The sequence below is a fragment of the Xiphophorus hellerii genome, chromosome 15 (genome assembly GCF_003331165.1).
Source record: "Xiphophorus hellerii strain 12219 chromosome 15, Xiphophorus_hellerii-4.1, whole genome shotgun sequence".
NCBI lineage: Eukaryota > Metazoa > Chordata > Actinopteri > Cyprinodontiformes > Poeciliidae > Xiphophorus > Xiphophorus hellerii.
In genome coordinates, this window is record NC_045686.1 from 15,287,751 (window position 1) to 15,305,141 (window position 17,391).

At 37.8% G+C, this 17,391-nt stretch overlaps 2 protein-coding genes across 18 annotated transcripts in view; one reads left to right on the top strand and one right to left on the bottom strand.

The window, feature by feature from the left end:
* The window catches only part of LOC116734015 (clathrin coat assembly protein AP180), a 30,797-nt gene extending 19,765 nt beyond the window's left edge, over positions 1–11,032 (bottom strand). For 4 of the 16 annotated variants that reach the window (XM_032585097.1, XM_032585096.1, XM_032585095.1 and 1 more), the window contains exons 1-4: positions 10,496–11,015; positions 10,090–10,374; positions 1,687–1,829; positions 862–937 (exon numbers count right to left, since the gene is read on the bottom strand). In XM_032585097.1, the coding sequence (XP_032440988.1) occupies positions 862–937; positions 1,687–1,829; positions 10,090–10,219 (349 nt within the window). In that variant the 5' untranslated portion in view covers positions 10,220–10,374; positions 10,496–11,015. Of the gene's footprint in view, positions 1–861; positions 938–1,686; positions 1,830–10,089; positions 10,375–10,495 lie in introns of all 16 variants that reach the window. The other 12 variants (XR_004342154.1, XM_032585103.1, XR_004342155.1 and 9 more) reach the window with 9 other exon arrangements.
* Positions 11,033–11,710: 678 nt separating this feature from the next.
* pgm3 (phosphoglucomutase 3) lies at positions 11,711–17,381 on the top strand. Of its 2 annotated transcripts, none has more exons than XM_032586030.1 (13): positions 11,711–11,818; positions 12,318–12,534; positions 12,619–12,803; positions 12,927–12,994; positions 13,079–13,212; positions 13,295–13,490; positions 14,385–14,542; positions 14,635–14,718; positions 14,797–14,895; positions 15,421–15,540; positions 15,627–15,749; positions 16,639–16,812; positions 16,912–17,381. In XM_032586030.1, the coding sequence occupies exons 2-13, from the start codon at positions 12,328–12,330 to the stop codon at positions 16,999–17,001; spliced, it is 1,638 nt and encodes a 545-aa protein (XP_032441921.1). In that variant the 5' UTR covers positions 11,711–11,818; positions 12,318–12,327; the 3' UTR covers positions 17,002–17,381. The 2 variants fall into 2 exon arrangements, with proteins under 2 accessions (XP_032441921.1, XP_032441920.1); XM_032586029.1 differs by having other exon boundaries at positions 11,717–11,822.
* Positions 17,382–17,391: the final 10 nt, after the last annotated feature.

Genomic DNA, 17,391 nt, shown 5'->3' on the forward strand with positions numbered 1-17,391 from the left:
TTCATTAAATCATCAAATTCAGTTGCTGCCTCACCTCTCTGCCTTTAGTTCCACACCACAACTACCACAAATCATGACAAAGGGCATATTTTATTATTTTGTTATTATAACAAATCAGAGGTTGTTCTCTCAATCTGCATGATTTTCAACCATTTATGTGCTTTCACAATGGATAAAAGAATGTGTTGGCTGCCTCCCTTCTTCTGTGTCACGTGAACTGTGCTCAGGAAGCAATCTGTGTGGGTGAGAGTTGATATACTAATTACTGTATTTTGCAACACTTAGAGTAAATACTAAGTTACTATTAAATGTGTTTATAAATCAAATTACATGGAAAGCAAACGGGCCTTGCCCTCCAATAAAATGATTCACATGAAAACATTGTCAACAGTTAAAGATGTGAGCTGAATTCCTGAAGAATAGTATCTGCGTGTGTGGAGACAGATCTTCTTAAAGAAAAAAAACAAAAAACAGCTATATGCATTTTGATGCATTACCAAAAAATTTAAGTAACTTTTTAGACCTGCTTGTCCTCTTCTTGTAGTACAATATTGAGGACTGTTTTGGCAGAAACTCCAATTAGGACAAACTTTTGAAGGATTTTGGCCCTGAGCCTTGATATCAGTAAGCACTTCGTCTTAAATGACCCAAATTGGCATTGTCGAGAAAATGTCTTGGACATCCCAAATGAATAATAATCTCAGTTACACGCTTCTATTTAAATGTTCCAGCCTTATTTCAGATGCCCTCTTTCCGCTAACCCGAACAAAAATATTCATAAGGGAAAACTGAAAAAATACTCAGCATTTTTTAGAAAACGGTTTATGTATGCTTTGTGGTTTTGAAGCTTATTGGTCTTACCATGAGAGCCAGTTTTGTCAATGAAATTACTGAGGTTGAACAAGGAGGTCCTGGAAGCCAAATACTGAATGAACCTCTGAAAAAGACATAGACAGCAAAATACATGTCATATTACAATCGAGCATCCATACATTCATTTCTTAAATGTTCACAAAACTTTACCTTTGCAATACTTTTATATATATATATATATATATCTCAAAAACTTTTTGTGGCATGAGATTTCAGAATCTCATTAAATCTAATTAAAATGTCACAATATTTCTTGTGAAATTTATATCATAAAGGTCTATTTTATTATTGTCAGAGATTGATTTCCCCTGTTGTTCTAAGTCTCAAATGTGAAAGTAGTGTAGGCCTGGAAGCTTTAAGCTCGACACCATGTTGCATCTACGTTGGAGACTCTTATTTTGAAGTAAAAAAGGAAACAGTTCATTTGTTTATCTGGAAGTAGTTTTGCAAGCTAAAAGAAATGGTGATGTGGAATACAGATTTGTAAGCATTTTGAAGATAATGCCAACTGGTGAGTTATTAACCTCTACAGTTGCTAAAGTTAGCATCTGCTTCAAAGCTTCCTATTGGTGCTAAAATAGTCTGCTGCTATTCATTATCTGATAGTCTTTAACTTAGTCAAACTACAATTTGAAATCTATGGAGCCATGTCGGGTAAGATCTGTTGTTTTCACAAAATATTGTTAACACCTTCTGCTGTTTATGTTCTGTGTCATCTCATCTCATTATCTGGCTGTAATGTTACACCTTCTTATGAGATATAAGTAGCCCACATCCACAGCTCCAGATGTGCTCGAAATGACACCCACTGACCTCGTTGCCATGGACGCATATGTGATGAGTGGTGACTAGAGCCTTGAAGACGACCACCCAGCTGGCGTTGGTGGATCGCTCAAACAGCGTGTCAGCCATCTGAGGGATGTTTACATTGGTGGTGTTGGTGGCCGACACTAGGTCTGCAACAGAACCGCAAGGATAAAAAGATGAGGGTTTTTTTTTCTTAAAAGACATAATAAAAAAGACAAATACAAAATTCCCATTTTCTGCCCTTTAGCCTCAGTTTTTTTCATGGCATTAAGCATGAGAGTACAGGTATATAGCCTAAAACAAATGTCTACACAACTTATTCTGTGATTAAAGTGCTTTAGTTAAACTTTAATTAATGTTCTTCACTGCAGAGCCTCTCTGGACACTCAAGAGAGTTTTAAGCCTTGAGGAAGACCTGATGAGCAAAGAGGTAACATGTGGCCAGATTCTCATATGCATACAGAAGCAAAGACAATGACACTGAAGAGGAAAAAAAATAAATGCTGTGTCATGTCCTTTGCCTCTGGTTGTCACATCAGACTCTAGATCAAATAGAGAAGTAGCCAAACTGAAGGGGCTGGATCACTGAATGAATGCTTAATTAGATACAAAATGTCAAGGAGCAACATAAAGTGTAGACTTGTAACTGTGGCTAGAATAAACAAGTCATACAGACCAGAATCCAGAAAAAAATGGATGAAAAAGTTGTAATGCGTAAATACCTCTGACATTTATGCATATTAAGTATGAAAAGCTCTCCATGGAAAAATTTGCTGCAATAAAAAAAAAGATAAATAACTTTTTTAGTAATATTTCTATTTAATCACAGTTGTAATAAATAGATGCAATGTATATTTCTTCATTTTATGATGAAGCTAATTTGTTAATAAATACAAAACCTAAAAGCCTCAAAGCTTATGTTAGTCAGGTTTTCTTTTTTAATGTAAATACAATTATTTCAGAATTAATCAATATTAACTTTCCTGGGCTGCATTTGTCCCTATTCATGCACACCACCATGTTAACAGTAACCATGTCTACTTGCTTTGATGTGAAAGGCTCACATCAAATAAATTCCTGATTCGCTTCAAAACTATGATGATATGTAAATGGTTCATCAATTAATTCAAATAAAATGTTAAAAATCTTAAATATCAAAATAGATATACCAATGCTTGAATTATTGTAGACTGGACTTCAGTAAAGTCACCATGAAGTAATTCAATACAAAAATTTTAAAATAACACATTGACGTCAGTTTTACATGATGTTATTCAATTATATCTGGTTAAGTAGCATTGATCATTTCATTTATTTATTCATTTTTTTACATGAATTTATTTATTTTAGTACATCATTGTACAGGTCTAAGTAATTTTCTGATGATGCATATTACGTTCCTGGTACACATTGTGAACTGTTTCTGTTTTCTGTGTCTGCTGACATGGGGGTCAGTGATTAGTAATAATCTGTTTACGTTCAACCCTTAAAACCTGGCCCACCTTCCTCTACAACCTGCTGCCACATATTGACCCCAAACAGCTTCAATGCTCTCACTCCTCTTAGCCCATTTCTCACACTTGTTGCCTAGCTATTTTTTTTTCTTTTCTCTGCCATATAAGTCCTGTTGTCCTTCACTTATAACCTTGGAGTATTCTTATTCTGGCATACCTTTGAGTGCAGGGTGTTCAAGTATTTCAGACCTAATAAGTGAAACAACCTTCCTCTCCTTCCATTAGTGGTGACGTCTGTCAATATCTGCAGATTTGCTCTCTGTCTGAGTATGCGTAGTGTTAACTTGCCTTTTTAGAGATCAATACAAGAAGAAGTACATTAACAATATCTAGCTTATCTAAATGTATTATTTCAGATAAGCTTCTGCTTTCATTTGTCTGTTTGATTTTTGATTTTTTTTTCTCTGAATGAAATTGTCTACTATATATAATCTGAAACCTCACCATAACATTTGGCAAAACAAAAATAAAGTATTATTTACAGCACATACCTTCAAAAGTGTCAATGGATAGTAAATTATCAGTGTGTAATATATTGAGAGAACATTGCATGATCCAAATAGTCTTGATTTCATCTCCAATATTCAGACCAGAATTTACCATAAACAACAAGAAAGTCTGGGTTCTTCCTTCTTTGCATCAACTGTTCAGTTTGCTGGTGGTGTTGTGGTTTGGGAAAAATTTTCTTGCTACATTTTATGTCCCTTAGTTCCAATTCTATTTTTGCTGATCCTGCACTTAAGACTGCAGTGTATTCAAGCTGGCAGCCTCAGTACTTTGCATTATTATACTTTGATTATTTATGAGTGTTTATGCTGTACTCTGCCACCATTCTGTGGTCGCTTTTACCATAGAGATACTGCCAAACATCAGACAGACCTCTCTCTTCTGCATTATTTCTCCATTCACCATCTACTTCAGCTTCACTGAGGTCTTGGTTGGCAGCTCAGTGGCTCTCAAGGGGGATTTACCGGAGATGCAGACGAGGTAAACAGATGGCATCGTCGTAAAGCATCAGCAAAAGGGTTCTCCCCACACCCTTTCCTTCAATATACCTGGCTAATGTCTGCTCCCTGGCTGACAAGTAGGATGAGTTCTGCTTCTTTTTTAACTCTAAAAACTTGGACTTTCAAAACTTGGTGCAGTGTGTGCACCTCAGGCTGCATACTACAGAATCAGTTGCGGGACTTTCAGCTGTCTTGAAAAATGGAGACGGAAGGATTTGCTTTTAAATGAAACTTGTGTACAGATGTCACAGATGACATTACCTGAGGTAATTATTTTATGGACTGCAAACCTTTTAATGTCCTTGTTTGTTCTGATCTGTGTTTACATCTCACTACAAGTCTGCACATCAGAAGCTGAAAAACTGCTTATTCAGGTGATAACAGACGTGAGAAACCACCCCTAAACACTCTCCTCATTGTTCTTGGGGATCTTAATGGCAAAAACCTCTCCAATGAATTTTCAAACTACAGAGAACATGTTATTTATTCCACCAGACACTCACGCATATTGTAACAACATTACACAGCCTTAAACAATGCATAAAGGGCTGCCATCAGGGATGTTTTGGGACTTTCTAATCGCTGTTTGCTGCATCTCTGATAATAGCTATGTTAACTATAGTGTTAGCCCCCTCCACTAACTTTGATGGGTAAGGGTGAAAACTAAAATCATAATCTGCACCAGCACATGTTCAGCATGACAATCATTTCAGCATGAAATGGACCAAACAATACAAGAAGAAACGATTAAAATCAAAAGGAATGTGAATATTTGATCTGGCTTTATTTTGATGCTCACTGATCTTCTTCTGATCTTTGGGGAACTAATTAGACTCCAATACCTCTGAACATTTTGACCAGATGGCAATGCTCCTAATCAAGCATGATGTTTCATGTTGGGATGCAGACAGCAGCAATGTGAGATCTTTTTTCTTTTTTTTTTTTTTGCAAGGTTTCTCTACCAACACTGTTGCATTCTTTAGTAATTCCCTTTTTCCACACCTGATCATTCACATCCTTCAGTGTTTAATTTCTGTCTCTATCCTCTAACCAGTTTTGTGGCTTTTTTCTAATATAGACTCCCAGACATGGTCTACATTGGTGAAATGTTATGCAACATTACATTGTTACTGACACGGTAAAAGTCTGGTATCTCTACAAGCACTGTGAATCCAGCATCACACAGCCATTTTATGTGATATGCAACTCCTCCTCACTGTGACGATGAATCTGCTTTCATATCCGCTAACAGGTGAGAAACGTGTTGCCTGATGGGCAATATCACACACACTAATCCATGCTTGCTGTTGTGGTGTCATCACCTGCAGCAAACACACACTGGCACAAAACAGGTGTGTGTGTGTACACATGCATAATGAGGATTGGCAGTGCTATATAAAGGCTCTTACGGTAATCCACAGCCCACAGAAGAGTTCTAAGAATGAACTGTGAGGCCTCATGCTGGGAAAGTGTGTGTCTGTGTCTGAGACTGGCTGTGATAATTGTGCGGTATGTTACACAACAAATCATTCCAGTTGTAGCCAGAAAGTTCCAGAAAATAAATAACACCTATATGTTGATGCTGAGCTGGTCCAAAGTATAAGCAAACTGCAGCTGCTTAGCTTCCTCAAACCATCAGGCGGAGCCAAGAGCACCAGGACTGTCAAAGAAATGACGTTTACAAATGTAAGTTCTCTAGGTGTGATAATCAGGTATCAGGTTATTTTTGTAGCTATGAAAAACATTTTTCATCCTTGATATTCAAAATTGTCCGCCTAAGTTCCACACTAAACTGTGGACAGAAGAGCTAACTACTAAACACTATCTGAAAATGAAATAAAATAACAGACTTCCTCTGAAATTGTCTACGTAATATTTTGAAAGAGACAAATGGAAATCAATTCAAATTGAAAATGTGTTCAATAATTTCACCTTAAACCCAGTCATCATAAACCTATTAGCTCTGTAAGTCTTCAACAGTATTCTTGCCAGGACTCACTAAAGAATATATAAGCGGGTTGTCATTTATAACCAAATTCACTATTAACATGCACATTTTATGAAGCAAATTTTATCAAATCAACATTTGCTTGTAAAGTTGGTTAATGCAAATAATGGTGTAGCTAATACTCTACAGCAGTTGTAGAACATAATAAGGTTTATGTTTTAGATGTGTAATAAGTAAACTTTTGAACATGGATGATGTAAAAGGAATATTAGTTGAATCATGGTAACAGTCTCTTCCACACATATTCTGTTAAAGTTTTGTCATCTGTTGGACTAGAGCTGTTAAGTTTAGCCTATAGGACAAACTAATTTATTTCCATTCCAAATGAAAATGCCAGGAGAACAAGCCACTGCAGGTAAGATTTTAACAGCTTACAGTCTTTAACGGCACCTCACTGAAAAAAAAAAACATTAAAAAAAATAAACTTTTGAGTTACATTAGTAGCTTCACACATGTAAACAATCTCTTCAAATGAGATTATGAATTAAAAAGGATTTCAACAGTTATAACTAGTTTGTGAATCTACATAGGAAATACACATAAGATGTAAGTTTCTACATAAAAAGCTGATATTGTAACCAATCTGGTATTTAAGAATAAGTTAAATCTTACTGATAAATGCGTCACGTTAAGCATTTTAAAATTTCAATGATTACATACTTATTGTTGCCGCATGGAAACAAGTCATTTTTTTGGTTTCTTCAACAGATTTAAAGGCACGTTTAGCAAACATATAAAACGGCAAATAAAAAGTCAACTGAGTCTAACATGACAACGGGGGGTTTGAAATAAATGTTTTCACAAGAATTTATTTTGTCTCTGGGCCACAACTAATCCCAGGAAAACACTCGGCTCTGGACAAACTTTCAACAAGCTAAATATCATGTTACGTTATTACTTTACATTGATTTCCATTCAGCATTTAAACCGTTAGAAGTCCAACATTAGTCTCCTTCAACAAAGCAAGTGGGCTGAAATTTAATGCATTGTGTCATACTGGTCAATTTAGACTATTAAGTGTGCACCACGACTTTGGAAGAAGTCAGATTTGTTGACATTAGTGCTGAATGATGAGTTTTATGTTTTTAGTCTGGTTTGTGGAGGCATCGTTTCTGGAATTTCTAAGAAATATAAACCCTCCCTTTATAAATCCCCAATACCTTGATGTGACAAAATAGATGATTTGTGTAATTAAATGCAGTGTCTCTCACATCTTAATATAGCTTTGTAATGAAGTCATTGTTTAAAACATTGCAAAGAGATTTGATTTTCTTTCCACAAAACCCTGTAGCTCTTCTGCTCCCTTGATATCTTTAAACCACAGATCTGAATGTACCTGCCCAATGTGAAACTCCTTAATCATTGTACAATACTACTTTGATTATTATATTTTTGTGATGTTTAAATCACTTGTTTTTGTTCTGGATATTCTGTCATACTTACATTAAAGCAGATTTGCATGTGTGTGTGTGTGTGTTTGAATGAAAGCCCAATACCATCTGTGAGAGAGTTCTGCCTTTGTCATCATCATGACACACCCTGAAACTCTCAATCAGTTGCCATGGTAGCCACAGTCTCTAGCATGTCCACTCCGAGGGCTGAAGAGCATATCAGAAAGCAATAACGCCATTTGACTTCATTCTGCACTGGAAATAGAGTACAATGAACGAGGATCAGCTAAAGTGGTTTGAGTCTGTATGAGTTATGTCAAGGCAGTTTTCTGCTTCTTTGAAGCTCCCTTTTGTTCCCACGGGATCCTTTTTTTTCTGTTCTGTGTTACCCTGGTCAAAAATTGCAATGAAGAGCACAGTGACCTACATTCGAGATTGCTCAGCTGCACTAAAGTAGATTTAAAATAAACTAAATGCTTGAAAATACAACAAAAAACATAACATTTGTGCTTGGGATGGAGTTAAATCAGACATCGTATGCAAGAGATGGAGAGTAAAACAGATGTGTAACAGACAGCTCAGTAAACTGCTAAAATGACAAAGTCTGCACTGGAGAGCAGATATAGAAAGAGGAGAAAATGTAAGAGCGCACACAGTGACAGAACAAGGAAGGAGGAAGCGCTGGTCTCTGGTGCCTTCTAGATTTTTGCCTCGCCACCTTTGGCTCTGTAAATAATGCAGAGCAGTCATTGGCTCATTATTAAATTATTCAGCAGGAGAGCGGCTCAGAAGATATAAGGCCCCAGAATGAGGCGAAAAACCAGGGGCTGTCTGGCGTTGACAAGGTACGGAGAAAAACGTAGAGGGACACGAAGATACGATCATAAGTCATCTGTTCTGAGTGCCACACCATGGCTTTAGTTTGAGTCACGATGGTGGCTAATGATGACCATCTAAAGATGGTCCCTGTTCTCAAACCTATATGTGTCAATAAAACCGTGACTGTGATTTTTTGTTTTTTATTAATTGTCAGATATATTTTTATATTGACCAAACTAACAGAGAAACTAACAGGTGAATTGTTTGGACAGCCTCTAACCAGCAGAGGCTGATTGCTGGTATTGTGGCGGACCAAATTTTTAATTGTTGGTTTCTAAACAACTAAAATCCCAGTTTCCTTTGTTGTGTGGCACATCGAATCATACAGCATTCCCCTGCCCTAGTCAGCTGACTAAATGATGCTACTACACTTTCCCCAGACAAATATACATTTGGCTATTTGGAAACAGGTTGAGAAAGCCATAATGTAGAAACAAAAGGAGCACCACCAATAACTTTGATTGAGACAAACTAAAGTTGACAAGCTAGAATCAATATGCCGACTGAAGGTTTGGCCAGCTGATATAGCTCAATCAACATAGTATAAAATAAAAAGAAAAAAATTTATTCATTAGGAAAGCTTTATTGAAAGATGTTGTTTCTTGATAGGTTCGGTTTCCGTAATCTAACATTTTAAAAGTTGTAGTTAAAAAAATTATAGATGGGGAAGATGGAGGTTTTCCCCCAACCCCATCCTCAAAACGAAATATGCCTCACTTAGTATGCTAGCTACAGTACAAAAAAAAAAGTGTATCTGCTCTTCAGATAGCTTTTAGTTCGTGTGATTATTCACTTACACAGAAATATAAAGATGTATTTAAAGAACATATTGCAATAGTGTTTGAAAGAACACAACATGTAGAAAAGCATTGATATTTGCTGGTATTGCCAACAAACATTAGCCTGGTCACTATCGATAAGAAAAACCCTCTGGGTTTTTATCTTAGATCTGGGACATGGTTAAACTGGGTCGAGTGTCATTCCCAGATCCAAGTTCTAACTTCAGAGGTAAATGGAGCACAGCATGAGCGTCTACCAACACTTGCTCCTGCTTCACTGTCGTCTGCTTCAGTTTATACTGGGGCTTTGAAATTTGTTCCACTTCTCTTTCTTTTATTTTAACAATACGGATAATTGTTACTTTTCCTTTTTTTAAAAAAATAAAATAAAAAAGAAACCTGTTAATTCATGGAACATAAAAAACGAAAATCTTGATTTCTTCTCTAAGTATTATGATACTGCGTTCTACAAGTCTGTTTTAAAAGTGTGAATTGCTTTGAATTATTGTACCCAAAAAAGAGTGAATTTCATTGAACTTGTCAGTCTATCTTAAAATAGAACCTGTTCCCACCACATTAGATCTTGGATGTCCATCATTCTCACTTCAGGCAGGCACAAAGGGTCACCAAAGGGGTCATTACCATGGCTACATCATTTTCTTATGGCACCACACCCAATTAAGATGAAGGAACCAGAAAATAACTGTTCATAATGGCGGTGATGGCATGTGGTCTGGGACTGTGTGAAAGGCGGCGTGGAGCCTATTGGCTGAACGGAAATGTGAGAAATAGAAAAGGGGGCTTGAGGAAAAAAAAAAGGACTGCACTTACATTCCAGGTGCTTCTTCTTGGGCGCCATCACTTCGTGAGTGGTGGCTTTGCAGACAGCCCGGGCCATATCCGATCCCGTTAGCTGGTACTGCGCAGCGGCAATGCGATCCGTGAGCGTCTGCCCCGACATTTTCCCTCTCCGCTCAATCAACCACCGCAGAAACTAATTTCTCCCCGAGGGATGGCGTGGAGTAAAAAGAAATGTGAGCAATATAACCAATCTTCACCAGTCTTCCACTTCTGTTCTCCGAGGTGGGATCCAGTGCTTTCCAGGCCTTTGACCTTCTGTGTGGGCGGAAAACACACACACACACACACCCAAATAAAACAGCAGATGAACTATATCTTTGCGCTAAAAATCAGTAGGTCGCGTCGATAAAAACGTGCGCTATGACATTAGACTCACACAAGGTTGTGTATTCCCCACAGCTCGTCCCCCCGTTTTGAGGTTCGACCGCTCAGTTCAGCACCTTGGACAGCTAAAGCCACTCGGTTATGTAACACTCAGCGGGGACTGAAAGCTCGTTTCTCAGCCTGCAGCAGTTATTTAAAAAAAAAAAAAAAAAAAAAACAGAGCTGCAGAAAGATGCCGTGTAAGCGAGGCCTCCCGGATCGTGCAAAAACACATCCGAGTTTGTAAAAATGCCAAACGCAAATCAGCACCCCATGAGTCGCAGCTCCTCCCGCATCGGTGCATCAGGATAAAAACGCTTTCATATTAGACGGGGAAGCCCGCACTGCCTGTCGATCTGCTCAAAAGCCTCCGCCTCCGGTGCTCCTTACACGGATAGAAAATATGCGCACAGCTCCCGGTGGTGTCGCTAACGCTGCGCAGCGCAAGATGCCAAGAACAGGAAAAGAGCGAAGAGGAATTTCCTATATTCCCCTCCCCTCCCTTGTCTCGTTTGTTTATTTAATCGGCCAGTCTACCTCTCCATCAAGTCGCTCCTCCCTCAGCGAGATCCTTGATGCGGTTTTGGGGCAGACGTCGCATCCCATAGATATTGCATAGATATTTTAAAGGGATTTACGCATCAGCTCTGCTTTAAAACCGTGATACGTTTTGCATCACGCAAGTTCTTCACATAAATGAAGTACAAATCTTGCTACAAAAATTCAAATGAATGAATATCCTAGTAAAAGTTTTGTAAAGCCTCTTTAAAAATGGCGACATTTTAGTGAAGCTTCTATTTTATTAATTATAGCATAGTGTGAATATGTTTTATCTATTATGGTTAGACGTGTTAGGTTTGTCCATTTCTTTTGGCAAGAATTCTTTTCTTTTCTTTTCTTTATTTTATTTTATTTTATTTTATTTTATTTTATTTTATTTTATTTTATTGAGAACAAGATTAGAATCAAAGTTGAATAACATAAATAGTAACGTTTGTTTGTTCTATGTCTGTATCTTTGTCTGAAGTAAACAGAAGTAAACTAATTGGAATTAAACACAAACAGTTAATTCATTGGAAATTGGTATTAAAAACAGCTTGTAAAAAACTGTTTACAAACTAACGGTTTGTCTGCCTATCTGTTTGTCTATCTATCTATTCCACTTGCCCTGACAAATATGGCAGCCTTCTAAGCGGAAGCGCTGAAGGCGGGATTTCCGGAGAAGAACCGTGAACTGCGGCCACGTTGTCACGCTGAGAAGGCGGAACCAGAGGAACCAGGAAGTTCTCCATTGACTACTAACACGGTTGTAATGCAGCTCTGAAGACCACAGACAGTGAGTAAGTGAATAAATAACAACTTACTGCGGATCCCGTCTGGGAACTGTATTTTTTTTTAACTTACGTTAAGAGTTTATCTAAAAAAATTACGTTAGTTTACTAGCGAGAAGCTCCTAGTGTAGCATCTGGGTGTGTGTATACTTTGCCCTGCCATATAGCTTGAGGGGAGAAGTCACTCTGCTGCTTTCAGGGCTGTTTTAAGTCATTTCTTTTCCTCTCAGTATGCTACATTCCCATTTCAAATCTTTACTTGCAATATTTAATTTGTTAGATTCCATTTTCATCTCAAATACAGCTGATTGAATTAAACCCAACAGAAAACACTAGTGTTTTTTTTAAATTGTGAATTAATATTTTATTCATTATTCGCTTTAAAAATAGTTTACGTTCTGTAAGTGGTCAGATAATTTGGTTTTAGTTTCATTAGACACATCCAAATTAAATAGTTTTCTCTGTAAGTTACTAAACTAACTTCTTTAATCTGTTTGTTTGCAGCTTTTAAGAGATGGCTCATTTTGAAGAAGTCAGCAAGCAGTCTGATCTGCACCCTAAACCAGCAGGGTTGGTTTTGCAGTATGGCACCGCTGGCTTTAGAACCAGTGCCAATAAGTTGGACCACATCATGTTCAGGATGGGTTTGCTGGCCACCCTCCGCTCCAAGAAGACCAAAGCCACCATTGGAGTCATGGTGACGGCGTCGCACAACCCAGAGGTCAGCCGTTGAATCAGAAATGCTGACACAAGAGTTCCTAATGTTCTTCTTTACACTACCTTTACAGTTGCATTGTGTTTGTAGGAGGACAATGGTGTGAAGCTTATTGACCCGATGGGAGAGATGTTGACGTCGTCATGGGAAGACTATGCCACCCAGCTGGCCAACACAGAGCAGGACGAGTTACTCACGACTCTGAAGGATATCATAAAGAAGGAGGCCATCGATATGAGCCGCGAAGCCAACGTATTTGTGGGAAAAGATACCAGGTATGATCAAATGAATCATACCTGGATGATTCATTTCCAGGTATGAATCATCCATTCATAGATGAAAAAAATGTAATCAATCCAGCACATGCATGTCTATGTGAATGTTTTCTCTGACTGTAGGAGCAGCAGTGCTAGCCTTGCCCAGGCAGTGCTGGATGGAGTCAAAGCCCTTGGTGGTCACAGCAAAGGTATCGGTCAGATATCTGTTTCTGTTGTTTTCACATCTTCTTTCTGTTTATTTGCCTTCTCACGCTGTCTGTCTGTCCTGTCAGACTACGGTTTGGTGACCACCCCGCAGCTGCATTACATGGTTTGCTGTCAGAACACGCAGGGGAAATACGGAGAGGCAACAGTGGAGGGATACTACCGCAAACTCAGCCAAGCTTTCTCTCAACTCGCCAAGAACGTAAGGATTTTAGGCGTGTTCTGGGTGTGTTTCCTACCTCCAATGTTGTTTGTAAAACATTTTTATTTTCATTTTCTGCCAGGCGTCTAATCGTACGGATGACCAGAAGCACCTTAGTGTTGATGGCGCTAATGGCATTGGAGCCATAAAGGTACGAGAGATGGAGAGTCACTTGAAACAACACATGCAGCTTTCCGTCTTTAATGATGGCAGCAGAGGAAAGCTGAACCACCAATGCGGAGCCGACTTTGTCAAAGTGCAGCAGGAACTTCCAACAGGTACAGCCTCAGGATACACATCTTAGAGCAACAGCTAATCTGCACCTTTTCATTGCTCTCTGCACACATATTAAACCTCTTGAACATTTGCACATTTTATCATCAGCAACCATTAACTTAAATGTATTTTTTTTCCAGATTATAGACCTACAAAGATAAACACATAATTGTGTAGTGAAATGTAAAGCATTAAGGATTCTCAAAACTTTTTAAGATAAAAGTGTAGGCATCCCCCATTACTTTGATGCCACTAAATAAAATCTTATGCAACCAGTTCAAATTGTGATGAACTTTATTATCCCCAAAGATCAATCTGTTTGTAGCCAACAGATTAATCAATGCAAAAGAAAAAAAAATAGAAATATAATCGACACCAGTACAAACATAGGCTTCCACAGTTTTTATTGGAAGCCATTGTTTGACTTCACAAACCACTTCATTAGTAAGCAGAGTGTAGATTAGTTTCTATAAATATTGTAACCAATAGTTGGGCACTACATAAATCTGGCTCTTATGAAAGAGTGTCAGAAAGAAAAGTGTTATTGAAACAACTGGACATGAAGTTCTGTTAATATTAGGATTAAAACAAAGATGTGAAAGACAATCCTCTGGTCAGGTGGGACCAAAAATGTACTTGTAGGCCTTCATGGGTTGAAACAAACTGACATTTCACATCGTCCTTAGCAACTTGTTATATTAAACCAAATTATATTGTAGTTGCGAATCCAAAAATTTAGAGACACTCCACATACTTGCACTTCAGCTACTTTGTGTGGGTCAGTCATGTACAATTACAAAAACGCATAAGGGCTTATTTTTGTGAGGCACGGGTAATTGCAACACAACAAATACCACATCTCATATGACTGATTTCCTTGTTCTTTTGTTTTTTAGGCATCAAGATCAACCCTGGAGATCGCTGTTGTTCCTTCGATGGCGATGCTGACCGTATAGTTTATTATTACACCGACTCTCAGGGCGACTTCCACCTCCTTGATGGAGACAAGATAGCTACTCTCATCAGCACCTTTCTAAAAGAGCTCCTTAATGAGGTATGTTCTGAAAATTGTTTGTGTGAAAAAAATGTTTAAAAAACAACAACAAGAAATTCAAACTCTTTCTAAATACCTCTTTGCACACACAGGCTGGTCTTGACCTGAAGATAGCAGTGGTGCAAACTGCTTATGCAAATGGCAGCTCAACTCACTACCTGGAGAAAACCATGAAGGTAACAAAATGACATTATTCACAAAGTATTCAAAGAATTCACAAAGAAAATGCTACTAGATTTTTTAATATCATTTAGGTAATCGTAAAGTGTACGAAGACTGGAGTGAAGCATCTACACCACGCTGCTCAAGAATTTGATATTGGTGTCTACTTTGAGGCAAACGGTCATGGGACAGTAAGTAGTCAAAGGTTAAATTGTTTTTTTCTCATGGCTCTGCAGTTACAGTCTTGTTAGAAAGAATTTGTCCTTTATGAATTCATTTTATGTTGTCAGGATTTTATTTTTTTTAAGTAGTTGGTATCTTGTGTATAAAACAAATGTCCTGGTCAAGATTGGCAAGACAGCTGCTATCGCGTTGGTTTTGGATGGATGCTTTTTTAAAATTTATTTTTAATTACACCCTGACACTTTTGAATGAAAATATCATTTACCTTTTTTTAAAAACCTATTAGTACTCTTATTATTACTCATATTATTTTAACAATATATATATAGAGAGAGAGATTTATTTTTCCTGTATTATTTCTGTTTTTCTTTTCATCAACATATTTTATTATTGTTTTTGTGCAACACTTTGCAGCAGTTTTAAACCTGTTCTTAAAGTTCTACATAAATACATTTGACATACCTTTTCTCACAGAACTTTAAAATGTATTTTCTTTGGTGTTTGGACCTGAAATGTATTTCTACTGTGATCAGGTGTTGTTCAGTGATGGAGCTGAAGAGAAAATCCAGCAACTCGCCAATGACGCCAACATCAATGATGAGAGGAAGAAAGCTGCTTTCCTGCTGCAGAATACCATCAACATCATCAACCAGGTACACATACACCACTATACTGAATTGTGATCAAAAAGTATAGCAAAGACAGAGGGTGTCATTTGTAATGTGAGTGTTTTCTTTAGACTGTTGGAGATGCCATTTCTGACATGCTGCTGATTGAAGCCATACTGGCCATTAAAGGGATGACTGTTCAGCAGTGGGACGCCATCTACAGTGACCTGCCGAACAGGCAGCTTAAAGTTAAGGTACGCAAACAGAGCATCATATACTGTCATTATACAGTGCCTTAATTATGCTCCTCAAACATTTTCACAGTTTGACTCACAAGTATGGCAGCCTGTAATGTATTTCATGTGGGTTTATCGTGGTAGATCAGCGTAAAGTAGCACATAAATCTTTCATACATCTTAAAAGAAGTTTTATTATTAAATATAACCTGCATAAAAACAAAAAAAGTCATTTTTCAACATGAAGTAGGCTGACTCATATGTCTGAAAATGGCTACAAAGCTATTTCTAATGATTTTGGACTACTATAAATCACAGCAAGAGTCTTTATCCACAAATGGAGAAAACATGGAACAGACCTACAAAAGCTTTACTCCAGAAGGTCGCAGAAGAGTGTAATGGTGCGAACCTGGATGGAACCATGAGCTCTGCTCTCTGCCAGAAAGTACTGAAGCAAAATGTTTGTTAATAAGATTGCAACCTTCCACTTATGCTCACAGCTCTGATAAGAAAACTAAATGTATCTTTTGGATTGGCCTTGTCAAAGTCCAGACTTAAATTCAGTTCATACCAACGTTGAAAAGGCAGTCCATCCTCAGGTTACCTATATACGTTTGATACATTTGTGACAAAGAAAAACAAAGACACATGGAAGAAGGCAAATATTTTTTCAACAAAATCAGAGTTTTGGTGTCTTGCTCGTCTTTTCTTTGATGATTTCATAGGAGCAGATTAAACAAAGTTCTGCAGGTAAACTGGTTTGATCTGTGATCTGTTTAGGTCATGCTCTGAATAGCAAATACTCAATAGAGCATTGTTGATCACTTTCTCTCACTTATAACTTTCCACACTTCATCATCCTGTGTTTTACTCTTTTTTTTTTTTTTTCATTTTTATTTTCTGTAAGGTCTCCGACCGCAGAGTGATAGACACCACCGATGCAGAGAGGCGGGCCGTGACCCCAGCAGGGCTGCAGGAGGCCATCGACGACTTGGTGAAGAAGTATCAAAAGGCCCGCTCCTTTGTGAGGCCCTCTGGCACAGAGGATGTGGTGAGAGTTTATGCAGAGGCAGACACCCAGGTTAGAAACGCCCTCTTATGTATGTTTTTTTTTCTTTCTTCGTGTCATTGCGGAGAACTGGAGCATTCTGAATAATCTGGTGATGTTTTTCTGCTTTAGGAGAGCGCGGATGCTCTGGCTCATGAAGTCAGCCTTGCAGTGTATGGCCTGGCAGGGGGAGTCGGCGATGAACCCAAACCTTTGCATTAGAGGCAAACTCACACACTGTCGCCAAATCAACATTTTGAAGGAAATCCCGGTTGATTATCATTTTCTAAATCAGTTAAATATATCTCTTTCCCAGGGTGGTGCTATTATGTCGAACTGTTTAACTGCACTTTCTACTCTTTCTTCATAACTGTTAAAAAAAATATGCACAGCATGGAAAGTATCATGTACTGAGGTAGATTTCTGTGTGATAGCAAGGTTGCACTACATTGTATATATGAACAGCATGGTTAACCAATCAATTGTTTCAACTTATTTCTAAGGCTTAAACATGTTTGAATCAGGTGTCAAAACAAATAGAAAGTTTACATGTTATTTGAAATTCCACAATTTTCCATAATAAATTAGAAATAATAAGGAAATGCTTTTGCT

What these genes read in the sequence shown, in the direction of transcription:
- pgm3 (XM_032586030.1), top strand. Translation starts at nt 12,328, where the DNA reads ATGGCTCATTTTGAAGAAGTCAGCAAGCAGTCTGATCTGCACCCTAAA. An exon ending in GCAGCAGGAACTTCCAACAG is followed by an intron (nt 13,491 to 14,384) that starts GTACAGCCTCAG and finishes TTTGTTTTTTAG; the next exon opens with GCATCAAGATCAACCCTGGA. An exon ending in CCATCAACATCATCAACCAG is followed by an intron (nt 15,541 to 15,626) that starts GTACACATACAC and finishes TGTTTTCTTTAG; the next exon opens with ACTGTTGGAGATGCCATTTC.